This window comes from Haemorhous mexicanus, chromosome 18, assembly GCF_027477595.1.
Source record: "Haemorhous mexicanus isolate bHaeMex1 chromosome 18, bHaeMex1.pri, whole genome shotgun sequence".
Taxonomy (NCBI): domain Eukaryota; kingdom Metazoa; phylum Chordata; class Aves; order Passeriformes; family Fringillidae; genus Haemorhous; species Haemorhous mexicanus.
The window spans coordinates 408,337-423,437 of record NC_082358.1 but is presented as its reverse complement, the minus strand read 5'-3'; the positions used below and the strand labels follow the sequence as shown (position 1 = coordinate 423,437).

Sequence of the window (15,101 nt, the reverse complement as noted above, 5' to 3'; positions counted from 1 at the left end):
AATCAAGTGACCAGGAACTCAGCCTGAAGCTCTGCCACCTCCTTGCTCAGCTCTGAGCCACAGGAAGGAGCCTCTCCCTGTCCACACAGCAGGCACTGGCACCACCTCCTGCCCCATCTGCCCCAATTCACACCCACGGAGTAGCACTGGGAACATCCCTGTTGGTCACTGCTCAGGTGTGGGCCTGGGCATCTGCAGAACACCACCAACCTGCCCATCAGAGATGGGTTCCTCCTCCAGCATGGCATTATAAGTTTTAGGGCCCTATGGGATCTCAACTGGCAACAACATCTGCCCCTCAATCTGTGATAAAGAGCACAGCCCAGATTTTAGTCCTCACATAAGTGATGAGGGATTTGATCTGAAAAAGAAAAGAGGATACTGTGCTCATAGCCTCCTGCAGAGGCAAGCTACCTACCTGTGAGCCCCAGCAAGCCAGAGGGCAAAAGGCGCTCCAAAGCACAACAGCTCCTCAGTGCCCAGAGTTCCTTCATCAGGGACATCTCTCACCTTGGGCCTGCCCAGGACAGGAAGATGTACTGGGCCTTTATCACAGACTTGGCCACATGGGTGGGACACGATGGAGAGGGGCAGGAGCTCTGCACTGGTACAGGACTCTCTCTGCACCTGCCCTGAACCCAGGTGGCAGGACAGCAAGACAAATTAGACAGATAGCCACAGCAAGGCAATGAAGAAGTGGCTCTGCCACAAGCGGCAAGCCTCCCTGCAGCAGGATTTTGGCACTTGCAGTCCATGCCCAAAGAGGCTCCCTCCTTCAGGCCTAGGTCAAGGCGCACATTGGGAGCCAGCCTGCTCCGGATCGCTGCAACCCCCTGGAGCTGGCAGAGCCCACCCACTGACACTGCTTCTTTTTGAGGAAAAGCAGAAACACGTGGGATTGCCACAGCTAGGCTACCATGGACACTGGTAAGAGGCAAAGTACCTAGATGCCCTGCAGAGGTCAGGGGAAACTGGGAAGCTGCGCCACTCCCATGTCAACAAGTGCCACCATGCTCCTCCACCCAGGAATGGGTGATGGTGAAGGGAAATTTCTAAATGTATACAGTGCCCCATCTCACCCATCAGTCTCATCATAGACACATCATGCCATTTCCAGCCTCCCTGGCTGCCAGAGATGAGAGGAAAGAAGCACCAACACTGAAAACACAAAGGTGTCTTGAAAAGGCCATTTCCACAGCCATGAATGATTTCTTGGGGCCATGTCTGGATACAGCTTCCTTCAACTCCATCCCCAGGCTGCTGGAAAGACCAAGCAGAAGAGAACAGGGACTTCCTGACTTCCCAGCATGAAGATTCAGTCTTGTCCTTGTGAAAGCCATGACAAAAAGCAAAGCCAGTGGTGGAGAAGTGTCCAAATGCAACCTCTCAGCCGAGCTCTTCAGCCAACAGCAGCAGATACTCTGATGAATCCCCTGGGACTGTTCCTGTGAGGAATGCTTTCAAGTAGCTCCAATATAAAGACCTCAACTTGGCACTGATTTTCCCAGCCTGCACCCAGCTCCAACAGGCCCAGCATATCTAGTAGCCCTTCCCAGGCTCCAGATCCACAATGTTGGTTTTTCTCCTTCCCAGAAGGCTGGAGAAAAGGCCCTGCACCTTAGCTCTGCCTTTTCTAGTAGTTGTTTTCCTGGTGCTGTGACAAAGGTGAGTGAACAGGGACACTTGTATTCCAGCAGCACTGCTGCTCTGCCCCTAATTCCCACACTAGAGGCATGGATACAACCTGCCCAAACAAAAAACTCTGCAACATTGTGCAAAGAACACTGTGTTTGCATATCCTACCCCAAGGCCAACTGCACAAGCAGGAAACAAACCTATATTAGGGATTCTGATTCTTTTTTGCTTGATTAAGAAAACTTAACAGTTGCATTACTTATGCTGTGCCTTGAGATTCATGAGCCCATGATGAAACAAACCAGACTTGGAAGAGGCAGAGGTATTTTTACAGCCACCTAATTACACATTCTCTCTCACTCCTCTTCCAGCACATATTCCTAGCACTGTAAGACCAAGCCCCTGCTCCTTCCCAGTCAAGGACGCTGAGCTGTGGGAAAGGTGGGTGAGGAGGCGATAGGTAGCACAACCTACTGCCCAGGCAGAAAGGATCCTCACCTTCCTCTTCTGGGAGACAGAATGTTCCTAGAGAAGGTGACTTTCTTACAGAGGATTTTAAGATAGGCTGTTATTGCAAACAGAACCTCAGAAACAGCACTCTGAAACTCCCAGTGCTGACCTTAGGAGAAACAGGGGAAGAGGAGTAAAGGGGCTAGTTCTGCATGGATAGCAGGGCTGGGGACAGCAGAGCCTGCTCACAGTCCTGACCTGCAGCGTGCTGAAATGCTGCAAACCAGCACACAGCCTCCCAGAAGACTTCCTCTTCAGGCCTTGGCACTCCACCAAGCCCTTTTTCACCTTGGAGCTCCGGCAAAGCTCAGCATGGCTGCAGTGGCTCAGAGTACACTTCCAAAATGCTGCATTCAGCCCCAGGCTGGTCTCACAGTCCCCAAAGGAGCATATCCATCCTTTGCAGAGCTTTCCAGTGTGTGAAAGGATAATATGGCCATCATCTCCCCTGAAGAGAGTCCATCCTGCTTCCTAACAGGATTTTAAGAGCTCAGGATGAGTCTGGAGCTGTGAGGCAAGTGCTGTTTGCTGTCCTTGTCCAGCAAGGGAGAAGCAGAGCCAGCACTGGGCTGGGCAGCCAGAGAGCACAGAAAGGCATGAGTGGCAGAAAGACAACATGGGAGCAAGAGCATGGGCAGAGGAGCTTCCCCAGAAGGCTCCAGAGATGGTCAATGGCACCAGTGTCTTACCTCACTGCAAGAAACTGCTATTTCTCTAGGAGGTCTACCCTCCTGTACTGCCTGGGGAGGCCAAAGCCTGATGTATAGAGAAGGCTGCTCCCAGTCACTGCAAGAGCTGGAAGAGCAGCAGCAAGCTGTGGGGCAGTGAGGGAGGGGTGGCATGGGCATAGAGACAGAGGGAACAGGCAGCAAGGTTTGGAGGGCTTCTTTGTTCTTCTTGAGGCTGCTGAGGGTTTCACAGCACTGAGATGTGGCAGGGGGCACAACAAATTCAGCAGTGCTGATATAAGGCACAAGAGAGGAAAGGTGGTAAAATCCAGTTTACTAAAAGAAAAACACCTCAACCACAAAGTATAACTAAAACCAGAATGAAATCTCTTTCCCCAGATCTTTGTTGGATGGGCTTGCAGGAGACCCCTCTTGGGGACTACACTGGTCTCTGGTGGCCTCTTCATCTATCACAGAATGACAAACATGAAGGAAAGAAAACCACTATTTTTTGCACTGGCATTAAGAGACAAAAGCGAAACTGTCTTGGGTGCAAGCAACTATAAAGATGTCAAATACTACCAACAGCACTCAATGTGTTCACCCTCTGTTTATGCAGCTGCATTTCTCCCGAGCAGAGGAGGACATGTTTGAGGTTGTCTTTGGAGAACAACACAGACAACAGAGCTGAAAAGTTCAGTGTGCTCATGCTGCTAGTATACTAGACATCCCAGCAATGGCATTAGATCCCGCCTGAGAGCATTTGCTTCTGGCTCAGCTCTTTGCTCCCCATTTTATAAGCTAGCAAAAGGCAAGAAATCTCTCCTTGAGTGTCAGGCTCAACTAGGGAAATCAAACTCTGCATTATAACGAGTTACACAACCCTCGCTCACACAGTAGAGAGAACACATGATAGCTGTGCAAGGGAGCAGTGCCCAATCTCCTGCTTCCAAGAAAGCACATTTTGCAGACGTCAGCTTACTGGTATGAGCCTTGTAATCTGAAAGAGCCTTGCATACCCAAGCAGGCTGTTAGCTTCCATGCAATCTGCCACTCATGCCTTTCTCAGCACCTGCCCTTCAATTCATTGCAGGCTCAAGGTGCTCCAAGATTGCTGCATAAACCTGATCTAGGGATGGAACAAAGGAGAACTCCTTCCCATTTCCCCTCCTTGCAGGAGAATCAGCAGTGGTGGTGATATTGCCCTGGCAGGCAAGAAAAGGTACAGCAAACTCCTGCCCACATTACATCACCCCCCTTCCTTCTATAGGAGGGGACCCTGTAGAAGGGTCTTCCCTACTGAGAGGGCTGAAGAACTGAGGGATGGGTCAAAACTGGCATCACTTTTCCTTTGAGGCACAGCAACTTCTGGTACAAAGGCAGAGGAGACCATGTACCCTCCTGAGAGACTGAATCAGTGTCCTGGTTGCAGACAAGGCCAGAGCTTAGTGCTGCTGTTACTCTATACCATGCATATAATGGTAGAAAAAGAGTAACACTTTCCCTCCTGAACCATGCCACAGTTTCAGGAAGGAAAGCCAGGCACCTGAAGTGTGCCATTTTGCCTCTCTCTCCAGAGGAGGGACTGTCACCATCAACCCCTGCAGGACCCAGTCCCTTGGCTCCCCTGCCAGTTCCCCTCCTGTTTTCTCAGTACACAACCATGAAACAGGGCATTGAAAGGGACAGTGGTGAAAATGCAAACTGATCGCAGTGCTGAACCAACAGCACTGGCAAGGAGAAGGTGCTGGAAGGGAACAGTCCAGCAGTGGGAGTGACCCCAACCCCGCTGAGCCCATCAAGCCGAGCAGAAAGGAGCCCTGCCAAACTCAGCTGAACTGAGGCTAAAGGACTGCGTTTGAGCAGTAGGACAAAAAAGCAGCAGTGACCTGCAGGGCGGACCTCTAGTGCGGCGGGGCGGTCGAAATGGCACCACAGTTACCTCTGTGGAACTGAGCCCAGCGCCGCAGCTGCGGTACCCTACTTGGACGATCCAGCTTTCAGGGGATATGTCACTGGTTTTTGTGGTTTCTAGCTGGGAGTAGCAAACATTAGTCACAGAAGTTCTCCCACCATCATGCCTTTGTTCCCAGTGGCCGCATGGGCAGCACACGAATAGACACCACATTGCCTCTGTCCAGGAAAACCATGCAGATGCAGCTTACAAGAAGCATCTGCCATATTTTGTTCCCAATAGTGAGCAACTTTTTGTGGGCAAAACACCTCTTTTTGTGTACTATTGCTATTAACATTGCTGCTGTTATTGTGCGTCTTATTCCACTGCTTTATGCTTTCAGTAAATTGTTAATTCAACCTGTAAGCTCTGCTTTTGTCTCTCCCTTACTGGAAACAGTGAGGCGAAGAGGAGTGGCTTATTTGGAGTTTAATTCCAGCTGGTGTTAAAACCAGCACAGTCAGAAATACTTTGGACTCTGTAAAACTCACAATATCTTACACCCTATCAGGGCTCTTATACTCATTTCTCTGGAAAAATGTAATGTAGTTTTGATGGTGCCCATCCTGGCTGCCCTGGAGTGCCAGGCTGTAGGACCAAGGAAGGAAAGTCACCTGTTTCATGTCAAATCCCAGGTGCCTGTAGCTCAACTGTGTGACAGCCTGCCCCCCCCCCCCTCCCCCCACATCACTGGGGGTTACCTGAGAGAACTAGGAACTACTTAGGTACAGCTTGAGACATTTACTGCATTTCTCCTGTGTTCCAGATTGCAAGGCAAGATGTATTCTATTACCATCTCTATGGCAGTTGGCTGGTGTCAAGCGAGCAATTTCTCCTTATCTCTCTCCCTAAGTGATCATAGCACCTAGACATCTGCTGATAACAAGCTATTGAATGTCACTGCATGACTGATAAGAACTGTAACATCCCATTGTGAGATGCTCCACCCAGAGGGAGGAGCCAAGCATTGCTACCCAGATATAATCTCAAGATTCTGACACACCAGCACAGCTTTCTCCACAGGATTCCCCAGAACAGCAGCTGCTTCTACTTCCACGGATCTGCGGAGGAAGAATACCCCCTTTTCTACAGGACCCCCTGCCCCAATAGAACCACTCCTGGCACTCCAGGAGGACTGCAGCCACTTTTTCAACTGGACTGCTACCAACACCCTGACCAACAGGGTGTCAGGTTGAGTTCTGACTCTGTCAGGGTTGTTCTAGTGTATTGCATTGTTTTATTTTATCCTTTTATTTTTTTCCGTTCCCTATTAAAGAACTGTTATTTCCTGCTCCCATATTTTTTGCCTGAGAGCCCCTTAATTTAAAATTCATAGTAATTCGGAGAGGTGGGGAGAGTTTGCATTCTCCATTTCAGGGGAGGCTCCTGCCTTCTATAGCAGGCACCTGTCTTTCCAAACCAAGACAGATTCTGGCACCCAACGTGAGGCTCGAGGGCACATAAACAAAAAGGGAATAACAGTTCTTGAGCAATCTAAATTTTTTTGTGTGCAGCTATAGAAACGTCATTAAGCGACATCATGTGGTCCAGTTTACCCTGGTTTGGGTGGCACGTGATCATGGCTGTATTTCTCCCATTTGTAGGCCCTTATCTAAACTTGGGTCCTATAACCAAGGCTACTGCGTCTATTATCCAGTTTGTCTTATGGGTGAATAAGGTGAGGAATTCACGGATTTTTATCTTCCTCTGGAAAGCAGGCACATGGATTCACAGGTATCACACATTACCTTTATGTTTTACTTTAATAATGGCACCTGCTGTAAGGAAATGACACTGGGGGAAATCTTCTCCCAACCCTTTAACCATCTCTTTGGGTCTGCCCCACCAGTTTTGGAAGAGTTCAGATCCATTCTAAATATTAATGATATCATACAGTGGCGGGTGTTGCTGATAGGCCTGTTCTTTTTAGCATTCAGAGAGAGGAGGAGACTAACCTGGATAATTACCCTAGAACCTAACACACCACCAGTGCCTAGGGATGCTATTGCCCAAGAGCCTGACCCTACCCCACAGCCCACCTCATATATGAACTACTCAGATTGGAATGGGGGGGGTCTGATGAAGGAGATAAGTGAGATGGGCCAGATGCTGAAGGAATACACTTCCCCAGCTGGTGAGAAGCCCTCCCCCTGCCTTGAAGAGGCAGAGTCTAATAGTGCCGTAGCGGAACCCAAATATGTTACAACTGTCCAGGTTCCAGCTGAACTGCACAGGCAGTCACAGCCAGCAGCAGATGCCCCTGTAGAAACAAGGAGATCTAAGACAAAAGCAGAGCACCCAGAGAGGGGAGGGCCCTCACAACCCACAGGGGAGCCAGAGGTTGCAATCATCACCGAGTCCCTGAAAGTCTCCGTAATCTGCACAAAGACATTGTACGATGGAGACATGAGGCTAATACAACCTGGCTTCTTTGGCTCTGGGATCTTATGGGTACAGGCATCCAGCTGGATGGTGGTGAGGCAAGGAATCTGGGACCCTTGACTCAAGACTCAGGTATCAATCAGGTTTTTGTAAGGGAGCCAGGGTCCCTTTCCCTCTGTGAGCAGCTTTTAATAAGTGCCAGAGAGAGGTTTGTCCACAGGGAAAGAATGCAGGAGCAGAACCATAGAATGTGCTGGAAGACTCTTGAGGAAGGGATCCAAAAGCTAAGAGAAATGGCAGTATTGGAGGTACTCTTTGGGAGGGATGGACAGCATGATAATGACCCTAACCAAGGCAGGTGCACAGAGCAAATGCTGTGGAGTCTGGCAAATCTAGGGCCATCTCAATATACCACCTTCATTGCAATGATCAATGCCGATACCAACCGAGAGACAGTGGGTTCTGTTGCAAACAAGCTTAGAAATTATGAAAGTATGATCAATGGCCCCATGCAGGCTCATGTCTCTGCTGTGGTCCAAGAACTAAGAGCGGAGATAAGAGAGATGAGGGAGGCGGTAAGAAGGAAGAATTCCCATATTGCACCAGTGCGAGTCAGAAGCCCCAGAGTCAGAGCCCAGCTAGAGAGAGAGGGTACACCCCACGGGCTGACCTGTGGTTCTTTCTGCGAGACCATGGGGAAAACATGGGAAGGTGGGATGGAAAACCCACTTCTGTCCTGGCAGCACGGGTGCATCAGCTCAAGGAGGGAAACACTAACCAAGGGAACTCCAGTAAAGTGAAGGTAGCCTCAACCTCCCATGACCAAGCTACTGAGTATGATCTGTCAGAATCCCTTGAAGGTACCTCTACCATGTATGCCCAGGAAAGAAATAATAACCAGGGTTAGAGGAGCCCTGCCTCTAGCCAGGGAGAGGCACGGGAAAATCGGATCTTCTGGACGGTGTGGATCCGATGGCCTGGCACATCAGAACCACAAAAGTACGATGCTTTAGTTGATACTGGTGCACAGTGTACCCTGATACCATCAGGACATGTGGGGGCGGAACCTGTTTCCATTGCCAGGGTGACAGGGGGATCACAGCAATTGACCCTGTTGGAAGCCGAGACGAGCCTGACTGGGAAAGACTGGAAGAAACATCCTATTGGTACCGGCCCAGAGGCCTCGTGTGTTCGGGGCATAGACTTTCTCTGGAATGGCTATTACAAAGACCCAAAAGGACTCAGATGGGCTTTTGGCATAGCTGCTGTAGAGGCAGAAAACATTAAGCAGTTGAACACTTTGCCTGGACTGTCAGAAAACCCATCTACGGTAGGTCTCCTGAACGTGGAAGAACAACAGGTGCCAATTGCCACCTTGATGGTGCACCTCCAGCAGTATCAGACGAATCCCCATCCATAAAATGATGCGTGAGCTGGAGAGCCAAGGGGTGGTCAGCAAAACCCATTCACCCTTTAACAGTCCCATCTGGCCTGTGCAAAAGTCTGACAGAGAATGGGGATTGACTGTAGACTATCATGGGCTTCACATGGAGGGGCGTGCAGTATACCTGGAATCGACTGTCCCAGGGGTGGAAGCACAGCCCCACCATCTGCCATGGACTGATCCAGGCTGCACTGGAAAAGGTCAAGGCTCCAGAACATCTGCAATACATTGATGACATCATTGTGTGGGGGAACACGGCAGTGGAAGTATTTGAGAAAGGAAAGAAAATCATCCAGATTCTGCTAGAAGCCGGTTGCGCCATCAAGAGCAAAGTCAAGGGACCTGCTCAAGAGATCCAGTTCCTGGGAGTAAAGTGGCAAGATGGATGGCATCAGATTCCCACTGAGGTCATCAACAAGATCACCGCAATGTCTCCACCAACTAGCAAGAAGGAAACACAAGCTTTCCTGGGTGCCATAGGCTTTTAGAGAATGCACATTCCCAAGTACAGTCAGATTGTGAGCCCTCTTTACCTGGTCACCCGCAAGAAGAACGAGTTCCACTGGGGCCCTGAGCAACAACAAGCTTTTGCCCAGATCAAGCAGGAGATTGCTCATGCAATTGCCCTTGGCCCAGTCAGGACAGGACCAGAGGTGAAGAACGTGCTCTACTCTGTAGCCGGGAGCAATGGTTTGTCCTGGAGCCTTTGGCAGAAGGTGCCTGGGGAGACTCAAGGCCAACCACTAGGATTTTGGAGTCGAAGCTACAGAGGGTCCAAAGCCAACTACACTCCCACAGAAAAGGAAATCTTGGCTGCCTACGAAGGAGTTCAAGCTGCCTCAGAGGTGACTGACACGGAAGCACAACTCCTCCTGGCACCCTGACTACCAGTGCTGGGGTGGATGTTCAAAGGAAAGGCTCCCACCACCCACCATGCCATTTACGCTACATGGAGTAAATGGATTGCTCTGATCACACAGCGTGCCTGTATTAGAAACCTGAATCTCCCTGAGATTTTAGAGATAATTACAAACTGGCCAGAAGGTGAAGACTTTGGTCTTACTAATGAAGAACAACAAGAGCAAGTGACATGTGCTGAAGAAGCTCCACCATACAACCAACAAGCAGCAGAGGAAACACGCTACGCTCTCTTCACAGACAGTTCCTGTCACATTGTAGAGATGAACTGGAAGTGGAAAGCAGCTGTATGGAGCCCCACGACAGGTCACTCAAGCTACTGAAGGAGAAGGTGGATCAAGTCAACTTGCTGAACTCAAAGCTGTTCAGCTGGCCCTAGACATTGCTGAGAGAGAGAAATGGCCAAAGCTCTACCTTTATACTGATTAATTGATGGTAGCCAATGCTCTGTGGGGCTGGTTGGAAAGGTGTAAAAAGGCTAACTGGCAGCGTAGGGGAAAACTAATCTGGGCTTCTGATGAATAGAAAGACACTGCCACTCGGTTGGAGAAGCTACCTGTGAAAGTCCACCATGTAGATGCCTATGTCCCCAAGAGTCAGGCTAATGAGGAACACCGAAACAACGAACAGGTAGATCAGGCAGCAAAAATAGAGGTGTCAAAGATACACTTAGATTAGCAACATAGGGGGAGTTATTCCTAGCTCGATGGGCCCATGATGCCTCAGGTCATCAAGGCAGACATGCCACTTATAAGTGGGCACGAGACCGAGGGGTGGATCTAACCATGGACAGTATTTCTCAGGTTATCCATGACTGTGAGACGTGTGCTGCCATCAAACAGGCCAAACGAGTGAAGCCCCTGTGGTATGGTGGGCGGTGGTCCAAGTACAAGTATGGGGAGGCCTGGCAGATCGACTACATCCCACCGCCCCAGACACGCCAAGGCAAGCGCTACGTGCTGACCATGGTAGAAGCCACCATGGGATGGCTGGAGACCTACCCTGTGCCTCACGCCACTGCCCGGAACACCATCCTGGGCCTGGAAAAGCAAGTCCTGTGGAGACATGGAACCCCTGAAAGAATTGAGTCAGACAATGGGACCCATTTCAAGAATGGCCTTATCAACACCTGGGCTAGGGCACATGGCATTGATGGATATATCATATCCCCGGTTGTGCACCAGCTGCTGGGAAAGTTGAACAGTGCAATGGACTACTCAAAACTACCCTGAAGGCACTTGAAGGGGGAACTTTAAGAAATTGGGAAATTAACTTAGCAAAGGCCACCTGGATGGTCAACAGCAGAGGGTCCATCAATCGAGCTGGTCCTGCCCAGTCTGAACCCCTGCACACAGTAGATAAAGTCCCTGTTGTACACATGAAAGGTATTTTAGGAAAGACTGTTTGGATTACTCTCACCTCAGGCAAAGACAAAACCATCCGTGGAATTGTTTTTGCTCAAGGACCTGGCTATACTTAGTGGGTAATGCAGAAAGATAGAGAAAGCCATTGTGTACCACAGGGAAACCTAGTCTTAAGTGAGAACTGTGTGTAGGGTTTCATTGTGATGCAGATGGAAATAGAATAAGGGGTGGATAATGTTCCAGATTGCAAGGCAAGATGTATTCTATTACCATCTCTATGGCAGTTGGCTGGTGTCAAGTGGGCAATTTCTCCTTATCTCTCTCCCTGAATGATCATAATCACTCCGGCACAAGATATCTGCTGATAACAAGCTATTGAATGTCACTGCATGACTGATAAGAACTGTAACATCCCATTGTGAGATGCTCCACCCAGAGGGAGGAGCCAAGCATTGCTACCCAGATATAATCTCAAGATTCTGACACACCAGCACAGCTTTTCTGGATTCCCCAGAAGAACAGCAGCTGCTTCTACTTCCACGGATCTGCGGAGGAAGAATACCCCCTTTTCTACAGGACCCCCTGCCCCAATAGAACCACTCCTGGCACTCCAGGAGGACTGCAGCCACTTTTTCAACTGGACTGCTACCAACACCCTGACCAACAGGGTGTCAGGTTGAGTTCTGACTCTGTCAGGGTTGTTCTAGTGTATTGCATTGTTTTATTTTATCCTTTTATTTTTTTCCGTTCCCTATTAAAGAACTGTTATTTCCTGCTCCCATATTTTTTGCCTGAGAGCCCCTTAATTTAAAATTCATAGTAATTCGGAGAGGTGGGGAGAGTTTGCATTCTCCATTTCAGGGGAAGCTCCTGCCTTCTATAGCAGGCACCTGTCTTTCCAAACCAAGACATCCTGGCAGGGCAGGGATCATTCTCTGGATGGATATGAAGCTCAGAGGTGCTGCTTCTGGGGCAGGAGGCACAGGGAGCATCATAAGCACCAGTAAAGTGTTGGGTTCCTTCTGGTTCACTTTATGTGCATCACCAGTGTCTTGCAGCCATTAAGATCTGCACTGAATACAGAAGCGTCATGCAGGGAGCAGCAGACATGTAATAAGCAGCCTCACGTCAGGGTGCATATACTTTGCAGAACTGCCATCCCATGTGATTTTCATTAACTTGGCATTTTTTTTCTATCCTTGCCTGCACCAGGCACACCGAGAGGCAGGCTTGATCCAAAAAGCAAGGTGCTAGCACTTGCTGCACTGCCCAGAACCAGGACAAGGCATCCCAGCATACATGGCAGGACAGTCAGGCTTACCTCTAGCCCTCAGGTCAGTTCTCAGTATGACCCAACTTTACTTGCTGCATGGCCTCCCCTGCTGCCAGCACCACATCCTCCAGGGCAAGATGATGCCCAGACAGACCAGAAGGGAGGCAGAGCAGCCCCACACAGTATCCCAGGCAGAGGGGCCAACCCAACAGAGTTTGGGGAAGGGATACTTTTGTGCAACTGAAGCTGAAATCATGGTTTCAATACAATTAAAAAATCCCTGATTGCTGTCAGACTAGTCTGAGTGTAAAAAAAAAAAAAAAAAAACTCTTAGTCAAACATAAAAACAGCATCTTGTTATTGGTCCTTTTTTTTCAGGCTTGATGAGACCACATAACTGCGCCCAGGAGCTCTGTCCCTGCAGCCCCACCTCCTGCCCTGGCTGAAGCTGCAAGACACCAGCAACTGAGCAAGGAGGAAAGGAAGGAGCGAGACCACATGGGCTCACCCCCACCCTACAGCAGCATGACCCCCTGCACAGGAGCTATGCCATCCCAACAAACCCCGTCGCAAAGTTTTTGAGTTTTCATCACTACATGACACTCCTGCCTGTCCCCTCTCTGTCTGTTGTAGCACCCAGAGCAAGGATTATCTTTTGATATGTATTTTTATGGTGTCTCACCATGGCCCAAGCTGGGGACATTCAGGTAGTGGTGACAGCAGACAGCTGCTGTCCAAGAAGAGGAGGGCACATAGCAGTGACTGGGGGCCTGGCAGTACTTCGACCTAGTGCTGCACCCTCCTGGGGCAGCACAGCAACCTCCTGGGAAGCACAGTACCCAGCCTGCCTAACAGAGCCTGCCTGGCAGCTAAATTTACCCAATAGATATAAACAGAGAAGGCTGAAGCTCTCCCCATACCTGGCAGGATCTTTCCTCTTCTCTGCCACACTATTCCTCTTGCCCTTCTCCATCTCCTCCAAGACAGTCATTTGGATGGGAGTGCTTCTGCCACCGCTGCCAGTGCTGCCTCGGTGCTCCTGGCCACAGCAGTCAGGCTGGGAGCTGCCCTTCATGGCCTGGAGCTGTGCTAAGGGCACAATGTCACAGCCCTGGGGCCGGTGCCACACTGTCTGCCGCGTGATGGCATTGTAGTAGTAGAAGCGGTTGTTGTTCTGGTCGAAGAGTTCCCACCACTGCTTCTGGTCTGACAGGCGCACCTTCAGGTTGGGAGGGGGCTCCCAGCTGCACTCCCCAGTGGTCAGGTTCACATACATCCGCTCCTGGGAGCGGGGCTCGATGATCTCCACCCAGTCTGAGCTGCAGGGACACAAGAGCCACATTAGTCTGGGCCAGAGGCCCAAAGCAAACAGGTTGTCTGAAGAGTCCTACAGAGCTGCTGTCACTGGGCCAGGCAGCCTGATTGCAGATCAAAGCATTGCTTGGGGCTATTCAGCAATCTAATGATCTTAGGAGAAGCCAGGACAAGGGTTTGAGATGGGGCTGGTACAAAAGAGCAGTTCTTTGGCAAAGGGAAGGGGAGGTCAGCCCCATCAGCCTGGCCCACTCACTTCCCACTCACCAGCCCAGGACTAGCTCACAGGGCTCGTGAGCACAGTCTGTTGATGCTGGGATGACTCACATCAAGGGCTGGCCCAGTCACAGGAGTGCCAGTGCCTGGGAGAGGCAGGGTGCAGGATGCAGGAGTGTAGGGGACTTGACTTTCAGGAGCAGGGAGTATCTGCAGAACAGGATCTGCTCCTGTTGAGAGCTGCACATTCTACCTGGGGAGACCAAAGCCCTGGTTACCAACAACGTGGGCAACCTGCTCCATGCAAGTGCCTGCCTGCAGGCTCCACATGCTGCAGGGCTGGTAGGGACCTCTGGGTCCCATGGACCCTGCTCGAAGCCCATACTTATCTGTCCATAAGATATATGTGGGGAATGACTGGTGGATGAGACCATCTCCATTGCAGGCTCTTCCCCCTACCCCTTGGCTGATGGGATAGAGCCTTCAGCAGGGTATAAGGTGACCCAACAGACAGGTCCTGCTGCTGATGCATAACCCTTTGCAGCCCTAAAGAACCCCTTGAGCCCCAGGGTCCTTCATCAGCACCCATACTGGCCCAGTCAGTGAGAGCAAAGCAGGTAGTGCTGAAGGACTGCTTTTCAGGCAGATCAGCGCAGTGGTTTTCACGCAGAGGTGTTGGGCTGCACAGCCGTCATACATGGCATATCAACCATGGCATATCACTGACACACCAAGCCCAAAGAGCTGGCCTGAGGAGCCCAGCAAAGCCAATGCCTCCCCAGTGCAGTAGCCCAAACCATTTTGGATAGCCCAGGTAAATGGAGGAAGGGAGTGGAAACCCACCAAGGTTTCCCTCCACAAAGGAGAGATGCCGCCTTAAGTGATCCTGAACCAAGTTGTATGCTCAGCATACTGAAAAAAAAACATGAGCCCCTCCTCCTCCCACACTCCAAAGCCTGGCCTCCATCCCAATGTTGGTGGAGGCTGCAGGAAGGAGAGCCTAGTTAATTGAAGCTACTTTTGCTATTAATAAAAGCCATATGAAGAGGACAGGTCCCAGGTCCCTCTTGAAACCTGTTTCTGCCCAGGGGTTCACTCTGACACAACCATCAGCTGCTCTCCAGCAAGGGTATGACAGCAGAAGCCATTCCCACAGCATAAGCAGGAGAAGGGAGATCCCACTGCATCCCTCTCACACCCTCAGCTGCCAGCCTGCAGATCCTCAGAAGGGTCAGGAGTGATGGTGGCAGCACTGCAGTGCCTGAAATGGCAGCCCAGGCTCCTGTGCCCAGCCCTGGCTTTCTGAGTACGTCAGCATGTCTCCTATCAGGCAAGTCTAGGTGAGGGTTTAGTTGCCCATTGCACCTCCCTGCTAGGAAAATTGTGGGTTTGATTGACAGCAATCAATGCTGAGCAGTCTGGC

At 50.4% G+C, this 15,101-nt stretch overlaps 1 protein-coding gene across 2 annotated transcripts in view; it reads right to left on the bottom strand.

Moving 5' to 3' along the window:
• Positions 1–15,101, bottom strand: part of LOC132335921 (rho GTPase-activating protein 39-like) — a 62,448-nt gene that overhangs the window by 23,250 nt on the left and 24,097 nt on the right. Inside the window, exon 2 of one of the 2 annotated variants that reach the window (XM_059862896.1) lies at positions 13,069–13,467. The exons of the other annotated variant lie outside the window; for it this stretch is intronic. Coding sequence (XP_059718879.1) covers positions 13,069–13,467 — 399 coding nt within the window. The remainder of the gene's footprint in view (positions 1–13,068; positions 13,468–15,101) is intronic. 2 annotated transcript variants of the gene reach the window in all.